At 39.8% G+C, this 14,342-nt stretch overlaps 1 protein-coding gene across 2 annotated transcripts in view; it reads right to left on the bottom strand.

The window, feature by feature from the left end:
• Nucleotides 1-10,443, bottom strand: part of LOC111158480 (striatin) — a 100,516-nt gene extending 90,073 nt beyond the window's left edge. For both annotated transcript variants that reach the window (XM_022520522.1, XM_022520523.1), the window contains exon 1: nt 10,210-10,443. In XM_022520522.1, the coding sequence (XP_022376230.1) occupies nt 10,210-10,443 (234 nt within the window). The remainder of the gene's footprint in view (nt 1-10,209) is intronic.
• Nucleotides 10,444-14,342: the final 3,899 nt, after the last annotated feature.

Raw genomic sequence — 14,342 nt, 5'->3', positions numbered from 1 at the left:
AACACACAACTCCAATCAGCATTCTTAAAAAAAAAGTGAAGGGAGCAGGTAGGCTTGGTCTAGCAAGCTTTCTATATTTTTAACTTAAATGAGTTGGTATCATTTCAACCAGATTAACTGCCCAACAACTGGTCAGGAAGGTGTTTCTGTCTCACACATACAAGCTTTTAGGGGAGCATGAAGCTTCACTATGTCTAGAGGTCAGAGAGGTTTCCCAAAGAAGGTAAACTGAATCTTGGAAGAGGATCAGAAATTCACCAGGCAGACAAGAAAGGGAAAATATCCCAACCTATACATTAACTCAGAAGCATTAAAGAAAAAGAAAAAAATGTCAAAATATTTCCTTCCATTTGCCATGCCCAGGACCTCACTCAAACTTTTCTTACGGGAAATTATTCTCTTTCATCTATGAATTAGGGGATAAGCATTAATACCTACCACAAAGAGCTTTGCGAAGATTAAAATAGATTACACACGTAAAGTGCTCTGCACTATACCCAGCACATGGTAAGAGCTCAACAACAACAACAACAACAATAACAACAAAACTATTATTATTTTTGGAGGGTAAAGGAGGAAAGGAAACAAGATAAAGTACTGGGTTCAAGTACTGGGACCATGGTATCATCTTTCCCAGCTAACTACTCTTTAAAGTTTCAGTAAGTGTACTGACCCAGATCTCTAGGCTCCTCCTTGTTCCCTTTTAGCTTTATATAAACCCACATTCCTCAGGAGCAAGTTTTGGTTATGCATATAATTTGGCTCCTTTACTGACTGCTTAATCTTCTCATTTAGGAAATACAAACAAATTAAAAAAAAAAAAAAAAAGAGAACAAGTCTCAGACTGGGCTGCAATTTTCCATCATGTGAAATTGGTATCACCCTCATGGAATCTGACATCTTGTTTATTTTTCCTAACTAGATATGCTGGTATTGGATCCAATTTCTGTCCCATGTAAATGAGTGCTAATGGGAGTGTCTAACACTCCCTTAGCCCTTTCCTTGGATCTCTATAGTGCAGTTACCTCAAGAACCTATTTGCCACACCCAAATACCTATTCCACCCACACCCTATTCAATATTTCCCAACGCTCCCCCTAATTCCAGGGCTTCTACTCCCTTACTTTTCTCTCAATCTTACCTAAAACAAACAAACAAACAAACAAACTCATTTTGCCTTGTGCCATACTGCTTCTAGTCAACTCTACAATAAATTTTCCTTCTTACATATCAATCATTTATAATATTCCATCATCTTGTTCAGATAAGGTACTTTTGTAATAAGAGTTAAACAGCATTATGTCTGCCAAAGAAAGTGATTTTATTTCTTCAAATACCTTAACGCATAACAGCAAATACATGGTTGACATGTTATTCTGTTCGAATAGCATACGTAAGGCTGAGAATGACCTAAAATCCAAAGCACTACACAAAGGATGATATATGGTCAATAAACACTAAATATAGTTTAAAAAATACACACACACACACACACACACACACACACAGAGAGAGAACTTAATTAGGCTACCATCAGAACAAGCTGAAAAAGATCCAAATTTGCAAAGTTTTTTAAGGAAATAAACATTTTATGTCAGTATTCCCCATACAAAAATAAAATTATTAAAAGAAACTAGAGTGACACAATGTTTAACACTCTTGAGGAACACAAATTGTTGAAGACTTTCCTGAACCCCTTAAAATATACTCATTTCACTAGGTTGTTCTACTTGAAGAAAAGTTTGAAATATGTCAGAAGAATTTACATTATGACAGGTACATTATTAATCATCTAAATATTATAACTCACTTGGCTACTTCAATCAGAAGCAGCTACACAGAGTGAGGAACCAGTAAAAGGAGATGATGTGGTATGGAGAACAATGCCTAGGCCAGGGAAGTAGGACTCCTGGGTTCTAAACTAAATCTCCACCAACTCACAGTGTGATCTAAGACAACTCACTCCAGTGGCCCTCACTGATAAAACAAAGGATGAGACTACTGAGGTTCTAAGGTCCCTCAGGAGGTAAAATATTCTTAGCCTAATGAAGGGAACAGAAAATTGAGAGTGGAGATTGGCAGGGTGTGTGTGTGTTGTGTGTGTCTTTCCTTGTCAGCTCCAGAATTCTGCAAGTGTTAAAATGAAGACTACAGACAATACATGCTCTGGGAACTAAGAACAAGTTCATGTGTGCAGTTTCTCCCTCCTGTCTGTCTGCTCAGCCCACCCCCTGCCTCCCTTCTCTGTCTCTTTTCTTCTACCTTCTTCCCCAGCTTCTCTCTTGCCTCTGGTTTCTCTTCTGAACTCCCAAGTTTCCTCTATTCCTATGTCTGGTCCTCAGTGCTTACAGGTTATTACCACCTATCACTACACATCTCTGGCCTGCCCCGTACTTCCAATACTGTCAGTTCATTGTCCTTAAACCACTACTAACAGAGAAAAGATAACGTAAGTAGCCACTATGTGCCAAATGGATCACTTAAACCAGATCGTGGCTTCTAAAATTTAATTTAAATAAATAATACAGTTGAAAGCATTCTCTCCATAGAAATCTCAACCAGCAAGAGCAAACCATTTAATAGACATCTCTTATGGGTCCCATACTTCGCATACTTGATCATTTTAAAATTACAACTAGTCTTGTTTGGTGGGTATATGAGAACTCACAATTTACAAAGATGAGGCCCAGAAAAATTATACTGGAAATGATGGCGTTAAGGCCCATACTTCCCATAGCCACATTTTGATAGGCAACAGACTGTTTTGTGAAATGGACCACCAAAGCAAGAAACTCCAAAGATCCCAAGGGCATGTTTATTCCTAATGGCCCAGAACTGAAACCTAGATACCATTAATAACATTCATAAATCTGAAAGTATGACTGACATCAAGTAGATAATAAGCTGCTGACAAAGGGAAATCAGTCCAAATTATTTGGACTTCCAAACACCTTTCAAAGACTGATTAGTAAAGAGGTTTGTTTTAAATGTTGCTTATATTACCAAGATTTTGGAGAGAAGCTGTAGTCTCCTCTCCTACCATTGGAACTCAAAGAAAAGTAGACTTAGATAGTAAATAAAGTTTAGGGCTAAATAAGGACATCTCTTACTTAAAAATATTATCAATGATATATCTCCCCAGATAATTACTGGGCCATTCGTATTTATCAGTTTTTGAAAGGAAGATATTCAGTTTCCAGTAATAATGTCCTGAATTAACTCTTCTATTAAAAACAGCTAAAAATTCTGGACAAAATATTTTCACGCTCATCTAAAAGACAAAGCTGATAAGACGTAAGGAATTATTTAGCCAAAATTGAAGGGAAAATGAATACTGAGTGAGGTAAGAGAACAAGTGCCACTTTGCCCTTTGGGTACTAGCCAATCAGAACAAACTTGAACCTTAGTTTGGACAGCCTTACAGGACTCAAATGGCAAATATCAAAGACCAGGACCACCCAGAGTGAAAAGTCTAACAGGTGATGTGTCCCACATTTAGCTAAGACCTAAGGGGCTTATATCTTCAAGGCCAAGGTGAAGTACAATGGCCCTCAAATGTATTTGCAACCAAAATTTGCATAAGCAGCATGGTCCAAATTCAAGCAATGAATTTATTTTAAATGGTTCTGGATTTATTTTAAATGGTTTAATTTCTTTTAAGTGGTTCTGTATGCCTCCAAACCTACCAGAAGCAAATGCAAAGAACTTCTGAAAATGACACCTTTACTCGAGACCTCAGTTTAGCCTTAAACATCTTCAAGACAGTGAGCAGTTACACAAAGGTTACTATCCATACAAAGAAACAAGTCATCATGAACAAGAACCAGCAAAAACAAGAAATCACAAAAAAGGTACCTCTAAGACTTCACATATAGGAAGTACAGAGATACCAACTATGAAGTAACTATACTTACTACGTTTAAAGAACAAAAGAGGACTTGGGACACCTGGGTGGCTCAGTCAGTTAAGTGTCTGACTCTGGGTTTCATCTCAGGTCATGATCTCAGGGACTAGTCCTGAGATCTAGTCCCATGCCTGACTCCACGCTCAGCACAGTGTCTGCTTGAGATCCTTTCCTCTCTGTCTCCCTCTGCCCCTCTCCTGCCACCCCCCCTCCACCCCACCCACATAATACTCTCTCTAAAAAAAATAAAAAAATAAAATCTTAAAAAAAAAAAAAAAAAAAGGAGTAAAAAACAACCTGAAAATATCTTCACGGAGCAAGAAACTATTAAGAAAAGATCCAGCAGATTCAAAAAGGAACCAAACTGAACTTCAATAATAATCAAAATTACAAACTCATTGGATGGCTTTAAAAGATTAGATTCAACTGAAGAGAAAATTAATGGATAGGAAGATAAATAAGAATAAATAGATAAAGAAGGTCTAAGGTACATGTAATCAGAGATCCAAAAGAAAAGCTAACTGGATAGAATAGAAATCTAAAGAGATAATGATGGTGGATTTTGCAGATTTTTCAAGAAGCCTAACAAAGTCACATACAAAAAGAAATCTATACCCCGATACATCATAATAAAACTATAGAACACCAAAGTCAAGACACAGTATTAAATGTAGCCAATAAAATAAGCTAGAAAACAGTAAAACAGAGTAAAATCTCCATGTCTGTTGTTTTAAATAGGAAAATGATAAGCATTAGTGTGACTGATTATCTCAGAAAGTTCTAAGGACCAAGTAAAATAATGTATTTGAAAGGACTTAAAAAAAACTGTAAAGGTATCTGGAGATTTAAGGGACAGCTTGTATAAAGCCTATTTTATTCTCAGTCATTCAACCGCTCTGTGAGCTTCACTTTACCTGCAAAAGAAAGTTGCAGCTGGTTTTCTCCAAAGTTCATTCCAGCTCAAAATTATCTCTCAGTCAGAGGGAGGTGAATCAAATTAAAATATTCTACTGGCTAAAAATAAAATGCTAGCTATCATCAGAAAGAATAATAGAAATTATATTTCAAATTCTATAAAAAGCCATCCATATCTGGAATACTAACACATTTGTGAAAATCATCAAACCATACATGTAAAATCAGAAACGAACAACTTAAGCAGTGGTTCTCAATCCTTGTCGCATATAACAACTACCGGGAGCTCAAAAAAATACTAATACCAGCAACCCTAAATCCTAAGATTCTGATTTAATGGGTCTGAGGTAGAGTCCAGGGAATGAATACTTTTAGAAGTTCCCCCAGATTATTCTCAGATTGAGGTGAAGCTGAGAAATACTGAACTAAAGTGACAAACAGTAGTATATGTTTTTAAAAGAGTAAAACCTCTACAATCTTTCTAAAATATAATTAAAGGTTATAAAATTATCAAGGCTATAAATAGAGTGAAAAATGATCCTGTTTACAAAATTATACCATACTACAATGGGGTTCACCTGCTCCAAGTTCAAAGGAAATGGTTTTTAAAGACCCGAATAAAACCAAAGGTTAGTTTTATAGAGTGGTTAGTAAATGTATATGATTCGTTACCCAAGACATCCTGCAAGGTTAAGATAAATACACTCAGAAAAATTTACACAAATTCCAAGATAACAGACCCACACTGAGTTATAAGGAAAGCAAATATACGCGAAGTATATAATCAGTGTTGTAAGGCTGACAGTGAAGGCAACGATTCACTCCTATGAAATGTCCCTTAGCGCCACCATCACACCTGGAATATTAGACTGCCTGGTCCAGGATGGTACTTACATGCTCTAGCCTTAAAAGAGTTCACAACTAAAGACGATGCTTTTCTTTGGAGACAAGGACATAAAAAAGACTGAAAATTTAACATCAAGTATTTGCTACCTTTTATTCATTCAGCATTTACTTTGTGTTATGTGCCAGCCTTTGTATTTTAAAACATCTCATTTAACCCTCACAAGGTAGTTTATTATTCTCACCTTATACCTCAGGAAACTAAGATTCTCAAAGGTCAGAATTTGTTTGCCATGTTTGCCATAAAGTAGTAAGTCTTAGAGAAAAGATTTAAAGCAGGTTTATGCCATGTTGTCTCTCACCATAATTGTAAATAATAGTTGTAACACAAAATAAACTGTCATTTTAAGTGCTGTAGTCATCTAAATGCTCAGTAAATCTCAACAGTCCTATGAAGCTACTCAGTCAAAATAATTGATTCGTACATGACTCCTCTTTTCCTCACATTCTATTCTTCAGCACATCCTATTGTTTCTACCCTCAAAAATGTGTTCAGAATCCATTTTGATACTTTGAATATGTATCAAAATATATATTCACCTACCTCATCACTACCACCTAAGTTCATTTCTAGCCCGGGTTATTAAAATAGCCCCCAACCTAGGCTCCCTGAGTCTTTTACTCTTGTCTTCCCCTCTAAGTGTATTCTAAAGCCTTGCAAAAGGTTCCTTTTAAAGATGGTGCTGTTCCTTTGCTCGAAACATTTCAATAGTTGCCCATCCTGCAGAGGTAAAACCTAAGATCCTTACAATGGGCAAGACCCAGTACCTCTGACATTTCTTCTATTCTTCTCCTCCACTCTAGCCACATGTGCCTCATTATTCCTCAAACATTCCAAGCATTCTTCCCCCCACCCCAGCACTGTTCTCTAAGCCTAGAACACTCTTTCCTTACTTTCACCTTTTCAAGTCTTGCTCAAATGACATCTCATCAGTTAAGCCTTTCTTCCGCACTTCACCCTCTCAATCATTTCATATCCCACTTATAACACGTTATCATGGTGCCTGCTACCTTCTAACATTTTATGTATAGGTATGTATGTCTGTCTTTCTCCAGAATTTAAGCTTCATGAAGGAATGATCTATTTTAATCATTCTTGTTTCTCCAGGGCCTATAATAGGAGCTAGCGTAAAGCGGGTGACAGATAAACATTTGTTGAATGAAGATATAAATCAATAATGCCAAAATCCAGATTAATAAACACTCCAGTTGGGGCACCTGCGTGGCTCAGTGGGTTAAGCCTCTGCCTTTGGCTCAGGTCATGATCCTAGAGTCCTGGGATCAAGCCCCCATCGGGCTCTCTGCTCCGCAGGGAGCCTGCTTCCTCCTCTCTCTCTCTCTCTTTCTCTGCCTGCCTCTCTGCCTACTTGTGATCTCTGTCAAACAAATAAATAATAATTTAAAAAAATAAAATAAAATAAACACTCCAGTATACAGTCTCTATACCACATGCCCTAAGCTACTCAATCGTATCACTTTTTTCACAATTTTTTCACTTTTTTTTCCACTTTTTTTCACATTTGCAGGTGAACAGCTGAGCCTCCCCTACTACACACACATCCCAAAATCTAGGGCCAATAAATTTTAGTTTTTATTTATGTGCTTGCTTTCTGTTAAGTCAATAAATTTGAAATAGATTCTCACTACCTCATGAAGTTCTTTCTTACAGCTATTCTTCCCATTCACTGCTAGCTCTTCTCTTTTACACTATTCTAAGAAAATTTAAGCCCTCAATGTGATAAATACTGATTTTTCTGCATCTTGCTTATACTATCACTCCAAGTAGACTGCATGTTCTTTTGAGATCATCTAGCTCAAAATCTCACATATAGAAAATTCTCTCAAATGTTATGATTAGTATTCCAACTCCACTTCCTTTCACAGATGTAAAGCTCAGTAATAATCCAAACCATTCTTTTCCCATGAATTACCTATTCTCATCCGAATAGTGGTAATGAGGTGGGAGAGAGGGAGATTATCAAAAATAAAGAGAATTCTACTTAAACCAGGATGGGCAAGGAGGGGCGGGGGGGATGACAAGTTTGCAGCACAATGTAGCTGGTTCCTTATTCCCAACACCTGAAGAAGGGAGGAAGTAGAAAGGCAAGCCAGGTAGATGAGAGCTTGGATTGCCTTGCACAACTCTGCCCTGGCAACCTGAAAGAGCAGGACTGACAGGTTCCTGAAGGGGCAAATTAGACTTAATCTTAAAGGTATTTTTGTTGACTTCGGTGTTAATGACTGAGAAGTGATTCAAAAATCAAAAGGGGGATGCCAACTGATCCAAATTTCATCGTCATTCTTTCAACTCTTACTTCCTATCGTCTTTCTAGAAAAATTCCAACAGCAAAAGAAAAATGAAGGGATATGTTCAAATTTAATGATGTTGATGAAATGATTCAAAAGCACACACGCATGTGTTTGTTTGTGTGTAAAAATGAAGAGTGACTACAATTAATTACAGGTAAACTGGAAGTTGAAATGGAGGAGTGGAGGGGGAACACTGGGAGATCCGACAAGAGGTGAGATGAGTTGGAAGTTCCCAAACCTCCACAAGTAACAAGGGAAAAATTATTATCTCGTCGGTTTTTTGACCCAACTAGTGTGACTCACCTACCCTAAACTGGAAATTAAAACATAAGCAGTCACATACAAAAATCACTCTCCACACCTGAACAGACTTAAAGTTAAAGCCTGCCTTTCACACTTCCTTGAAGTCTGAAATCCACAAGCTCACTTACAGAATGCAGTGCTAATAAAGTGAATTACTAATAAATCTGAATGAAGCATTTAAGTATGCTTGCTATTTATACAGATATGGTCAGATTTATTTTGAAAAAAATTACAAATATCTATATACTAGATACTGAGGTACATGACAGTAGGAATAAAAAAAAGTTGCCACAGAATATAAACATACAACTGTAGAAATAAAGAGGGAGAAAAAATTTTAATAACTATGGGTCATGCCTGGCTTCATTGAACTCCTCCCAGAGGCCTTCCTCAAACACCACACCTAAAATAAAATAGCTGCCCCTATCACACTCTATTCCTGTATCTGATTTATTTTTCTCACCCAAGTTGCCACTATGGTCCAATATATTATATACTTGCATCTGCTGTTTGCCAACTAAAATGTAAGCTCTATGAGGGCAGAGTTGCTGTCGGTTTTGTTAATCCCAGGGCCTGAAGGCACACAGCTGGCACTCAATAAATGTACTGAATAATAAAAGATGAAAATGAAGTTCAGAGAGGCGAAAGGATTTGCTCAAGGTCAGAGCTAGCAGCAAGCACAGGCCGTACTATAAGGCTGTCTACTCCCTCTTTCCACAGCCACTTCCACTATGCCAAAGCACCCTGTTCCAGCACATGATTCTAGTTAACAGATTTCTCCTCTTCTTTTTTTTAAGTGCCAAAGAAAATACATGTTACCAAAAAAAGTGACACACTGGGTAGCATTTTAACTTCAAGTGTTTTACCAACCAAAACTATACTCAGATTTCATGAGCATACAGGATTAGCCAGTAAAACAGAAAGGCACAGCGACTCAGTTCCTAGTGAAATTGGTATGTGCCTTGAAGTTTTAAGAACAGCCACTGAAACCTACTTAGCAATCCAGAATGGCTAGTAAAGGATCAGCCTCACTTTCTTCTAAGAGCCCACAACAGCTCCTTCCTGGATATACTTTATCTCGCAGATTATGCAAGGAAATGTAACCAACTTTAAAGTCCCTTTTAGTTCCTTTCAAAGTACAAATCAACCTCACAAAACACTGGACATAAAATTAACCCTTGGGAAGTTTCAGATTCTGAGAACAGGAAACCATCTCTGAACCATCACCTGACTGTGATCATCTAGGTCCTTCATTCAAAGTCCATGAATCTGAAATACCTAAAAGAAACGCGGGAGGGGGTAAGGAAGAAGAAAGAGAAAAAAGCATTTACATATATCAAAAAGGAGCTCATATTCCTAATAATACTTTCGCTCAACATCAGCTTCTCGCCTAAAGTCAAGGCCCCACGGACACAACTTCTGTCTTAATCATCTTCCTTTCAGAGAGAGGAGCCAATACCTTTCGCAGGGAACATCTCTAGACACCTACGATGTTACTAAGGCAGAGGATGATTTGCTCGACGTCTCTCACAACTACTGTCAGCCCTATTAGTAAACTGAAAGGGACGACCTAAAATGTGGGACGGCAAAAGAGTTGAAAAGAGACTGAGTTAAGAGTGGAAAGGAGCAGACGAAAAGGAGCGGGGAGGGTAAACAACGCTTCAAGGGCGGGAGTGGGAACCCGGGTCAAGGAAGTGGGGTCAGCGAAAGGCAAAGGTGAAGGGGGTAAAGGGACGCGGTTCAGGATGGGATGGGCAGAGCAAAGGGGGAGGGGACGAGCGGGGGCTGAAGGGTGGGGAGGAGGAAGGGTCCTGGGCGGGGCGGAAGGGACCGAAGAGGCGGGATGAAGAGGGCCCGGCCGGGAGGGTCTTTACCTGCAGCTCCGCCCGCTCTACCTCCCACTGGGCTCTCTCAACCTCGAAGCGGGCCCACTCATGCTGCAGGAAGTGCAGGATCCCAGGGAGGCTGTATTGGGCTCGCGCCGCCCCCGCCGCAGCCGCCCCGTCGCCGGCCGCGGCAGCCTCCGCCAGAGGCCCGAGACCCTTGGCACCGCCGGCGCCCGGGTGGTTGTTGCTGAAGAAGACACCGGGACCCGCCTGCTCGTCCATGGCGGCCGCAGAAACCCCGGGAGCTGCCCAGGCGCCCAGCAGCGGAGGCAACGGCGGCGGCCAGCAGCGCCTCCTCCTGCCTCCGCCGCTCCCCGCCCACACCCCAGTCAGCAGGGAGCAGCAGCCTGGGCGCGGGGGCCGGCCGAGCCCGGGACGGGCCGGGAAATGGGTCAACTGCGGCGCGCGGGCGCCCCGCGGCTTGCTGGGAAATGTAGTCGCGGGGCGTGGCGTCGACAAGCGCGGCCGCGGCGGCCTGTGGGGCTGCCAGCAGCTAAGGCGCGGCCGCAGGTCCGCCCCCCGGCCCGCCCCGGCCCGCCCTTGCCCGCGGCGGTGGGGGCCTGCTGGGCCGGGAGCGCGGGTTTCCTCACCCGCCCGGCGGGCGCAGGCTGGCTGTGCGCCAGTCCCTCTCGCACACGGAAGTTCTCGGGCGGCGCGCCCTGTTGCACACAGACACACACACACACACGGAAGTTGTCGCGCCAAGATACCAGCCCGAGCTGCACATCTTTGAGGGCTTCCTGGTAGCTCTGTTAAGAAGCGAGCTCAAACCGAAGTTCGGCGGTTAGGCTCCTGGACCTGGATCCTCCAGCTGGTTGGAACTCAACCCTTTCCCTTTGGCTCCAACTTCAGTGTTTCTCTGGCCACAGGCACCCCTCAGTTTTGGCAATCTGCTTATCGCTGTCGCTCCTCCCTTTCTTTTTCTCTTGGGGGTTCAAACCTGTTGCCTGATCAGTTTTCACTAATAAGGAGCTCTGATCACCTCTCCTAGACTAATCCCCTTTCGGCTTCTAAATTCTGGGTTGTTGGCACCTCTTCTGAAACCCTGCTACGCCTCAAGTCCCTTTCTCTTGCAGTCAGTCTTGTAGAAGATCCAAATCCTGTGAACTTTCAGATATCCAAGACTGCTATTTTGGTCTCCCTTTTCGTACCTCTTCCCGCGTAGTTTTTACTCAGTTCCACTCAACAAATATTTGATTGTCAGTTATTTCTGTCGCTGGGGATATAAAGATAAATGACACAGTTCCTGTCATCAAAGGGAGATTGGCAAGTATATAATCAATTCTCACAGCGCCTTAAATCAACACCACCTGAAAGAACAAAGTCCCTTTCTCTTCCCCAGAAGTCTTAGGTATCCAGGTACTTCTCCCTTTCCCCCTGTCCCAGTTCCAGTTGCTGTCGCGGTTCACCTGCAAACCCACAGCAATATTAGCCTACCAAAGACACCGAAGTCCTTTCAAGGGTTTCTCGTAAATATTATCCTTCAACGTCTCTGAAATTATGCCACTATAAATTCACAGTACAACAATAATGAAAGGAAGGCACCTGAAAAAAATTAACAAATGAAAGTGAAATGAAGCACTTATCTTGTCCTCATAACAAGTTATTAGTAATTCTTTTGTGGGATGGACTTCTGGAATATCAGATGTGATGGTCGTGAAAAAAATTTAAAGATTTAGGCTGGTTATTGACATGCCAGGGAAGGACATCCTGTTCCTATCCTTCCCCCACCAACCCCTCCCTTCCCATGGCTACTTGTGGAAAGGACAGGAAACACACTGTATCTGTCCTGGTTGCAAATAAAGATGGCAAGCTCTCTTTTCTCACTTATTGAATGTTTCTACTTCATGAATTCATTCTTTATTATAATAAAAGTTTGATCCAGGCTTGGCCAAATTCCTTGTGTCATAAATTAGTTTGGCTGTAAGTGTCCTTTGAGACACTGCCCAGTCCTCTCATTTTACAGCTTAAGAAACTTAAGTGCAAAGCAGTTGAGACTTGTCCACAATGAGGCTTTGAGTAAATGGCACAGCCAAAACTAGAAACCAGAATCCCTGACTGCTAGTTCATTGATCTTTCCATTAACACGTTGCTTCCTTTCTTACTTATCAAAACTACCAGAATACCAAAAGGAAGATAATGCCACAATGGCATATGTTTTTCATCCAGAAGATTTAAGAACTCCTACAAGTTGTGAATGTTAAAAGGTTTTTCTTTTTTTTTTCTCTCTCTCTAATAAAGACATGTCTAACAATTCCCTGAAATAAATTCATAACACACTATAAAACATAATTAAATTTAATGATAGCTATTTAAGAACCTGTAAGTCATTTACCTAGATGACCAAGAAAGAAAGAGGACTCAAATAAAATCAGAAATGAAAGAGGAGATACTATAACTGTTATCACAGAAGTACAAAGGATCATAAGAGACTACTATAAACAATTATACATTAACAAATTGCACAGCCTAGAAAAAATGGTTAAATTCCTAGAAACGTACAACGTATCAAGACTGAATCATGAAGAAACCCAAAATCTGAATGGACTGATTACTAGTAAGGAGAAATAGTAATCAAAAACATCCCAACAAACAAAAATCCAGGACCAGATGGCTTCACTGGTGATATCTATCAAACATTCAAAGAAAGATTGAAAAGAAACATTACCAATTCCTCTCAAACTCTTCCAAAAAATAGAAGAGGAGGGAAATTTTCCAAACTCATTTTATGGAGCTAGCATTATCCTGATACTAAAACCAGATAAGTTAGCCAAAATATATATATATATATATATATATATATAGGCCAATATCCTTGATGAACAAAAATCATTGACAAAATATTAGCAAACCTAATTTAACAATACATTAAAAGGATCACACACCATGGTTATGTGAAATTTATTCCAGGGATGCAAAAGTAGTAACTGATTAACACTGTAAATCAATAAATGTGATACACCATGTTGACAAAATTTGACAAAATTCAACATCCATGTATGATTAAAAAAACAACAACACTCAACAAGGCAGATATAGAGGGAATGCACCTCAACATAATAAAGGCCATCTACAATATGACAACAACTAACATTATACTTAATGGTGAAAAACTGAAAGCTTTTCCTGTAAGATCAGGAGAAAGACATGGAGGCCTACTCTCACCAGTTTTATTCAACATAGTACTGGAAATCCTAAACAGAACCTTTAGGCAAGAAAGAGATATAAAAGGCATCCAAATCGGAAAGGAAGAGGTAAAACTCTCACTATTTGCAGACTTCATGACATTATATATATAGAAAACCCTAAATACTCCATCAAAAAAAATTAGAACTAATAAATGAATCCAGTAAAGTTGCAGGATACAAAATCAATATGCAAAAATACGTTCCATTTGTATATGCTAATTATGAACTATCAGAAAGAGAAATAATTAAAACAATCCCAGTTACAATTGCATCAAAAAGAATAAAATACCTAGGAATAAATTTGACCAATGAGGTGACCTGTGTACTGAAAGACCTGTATACTGAAAAATACCAGATGTTAAGAAACTGAAGAAGACATAAATAAATGGAAGGCTATTCCATGCTTAGGGATTGGAAAAATTGATATTGTTAAACGTCCATACTACCCAAAGCAATCCACAGAGTCAATGCAATCACTATCAAAATTCTAGAGGCACTTTTCACAGAAATAGAACAAACAATCCTAAAATTTGTATAGAACAATAAAAGACCCCAAATAGCCATAGCAATCTTGAGAAAGAAGAGCCTCAATTTTATTCCTCACTCTACAATTATCCAAATCTAGGAATCTTGGACAGACAGTTTAACATTTTTTAGTCATAATTCTGTCATTTTTACTATAAGAACAATATTTACTTAATAAAGTTACCATGAAGATAGATGAGAGAGGTGGCTCAGTCAGTTAAGCATCTGCCTTTGGCTCAGGTCATGATCCTTGGGTCCTGGGATCCAGACCCCACCATCAGGCTCCCTCCTCAATGAGGAGTCTGCTTCTCCCTCTACCCTTCCCCCACTGCGCGTGCGCCTGTGTGTGTGTGTGTGTGTGTGTGTGTGTGTGTGTTCTCTCTTTCAAATAAATAAAATCTTAAAAAA

The sequence above is a fragment of the Enhydra lutris genome, unplaced genomic scaffold, assembly GCF_002288905.1.
Source record: "Enhydra lutris kenyoni isolate GAN:26980312 unplaced genomic scaffold, ASM228890v2 scaffoldscaffold59, whole genome shotgun sequence".
In the NCBI taxonomy this organism is placed as follows: Eukaryota; Metazoa; Chordata; class Mammalia; order Carnivora; family Mustelidae; genus Enhydra; species Enhydra lutris.
This window is presented reverse-complemented; position numbering and strand designations above follow the sequence as displayed.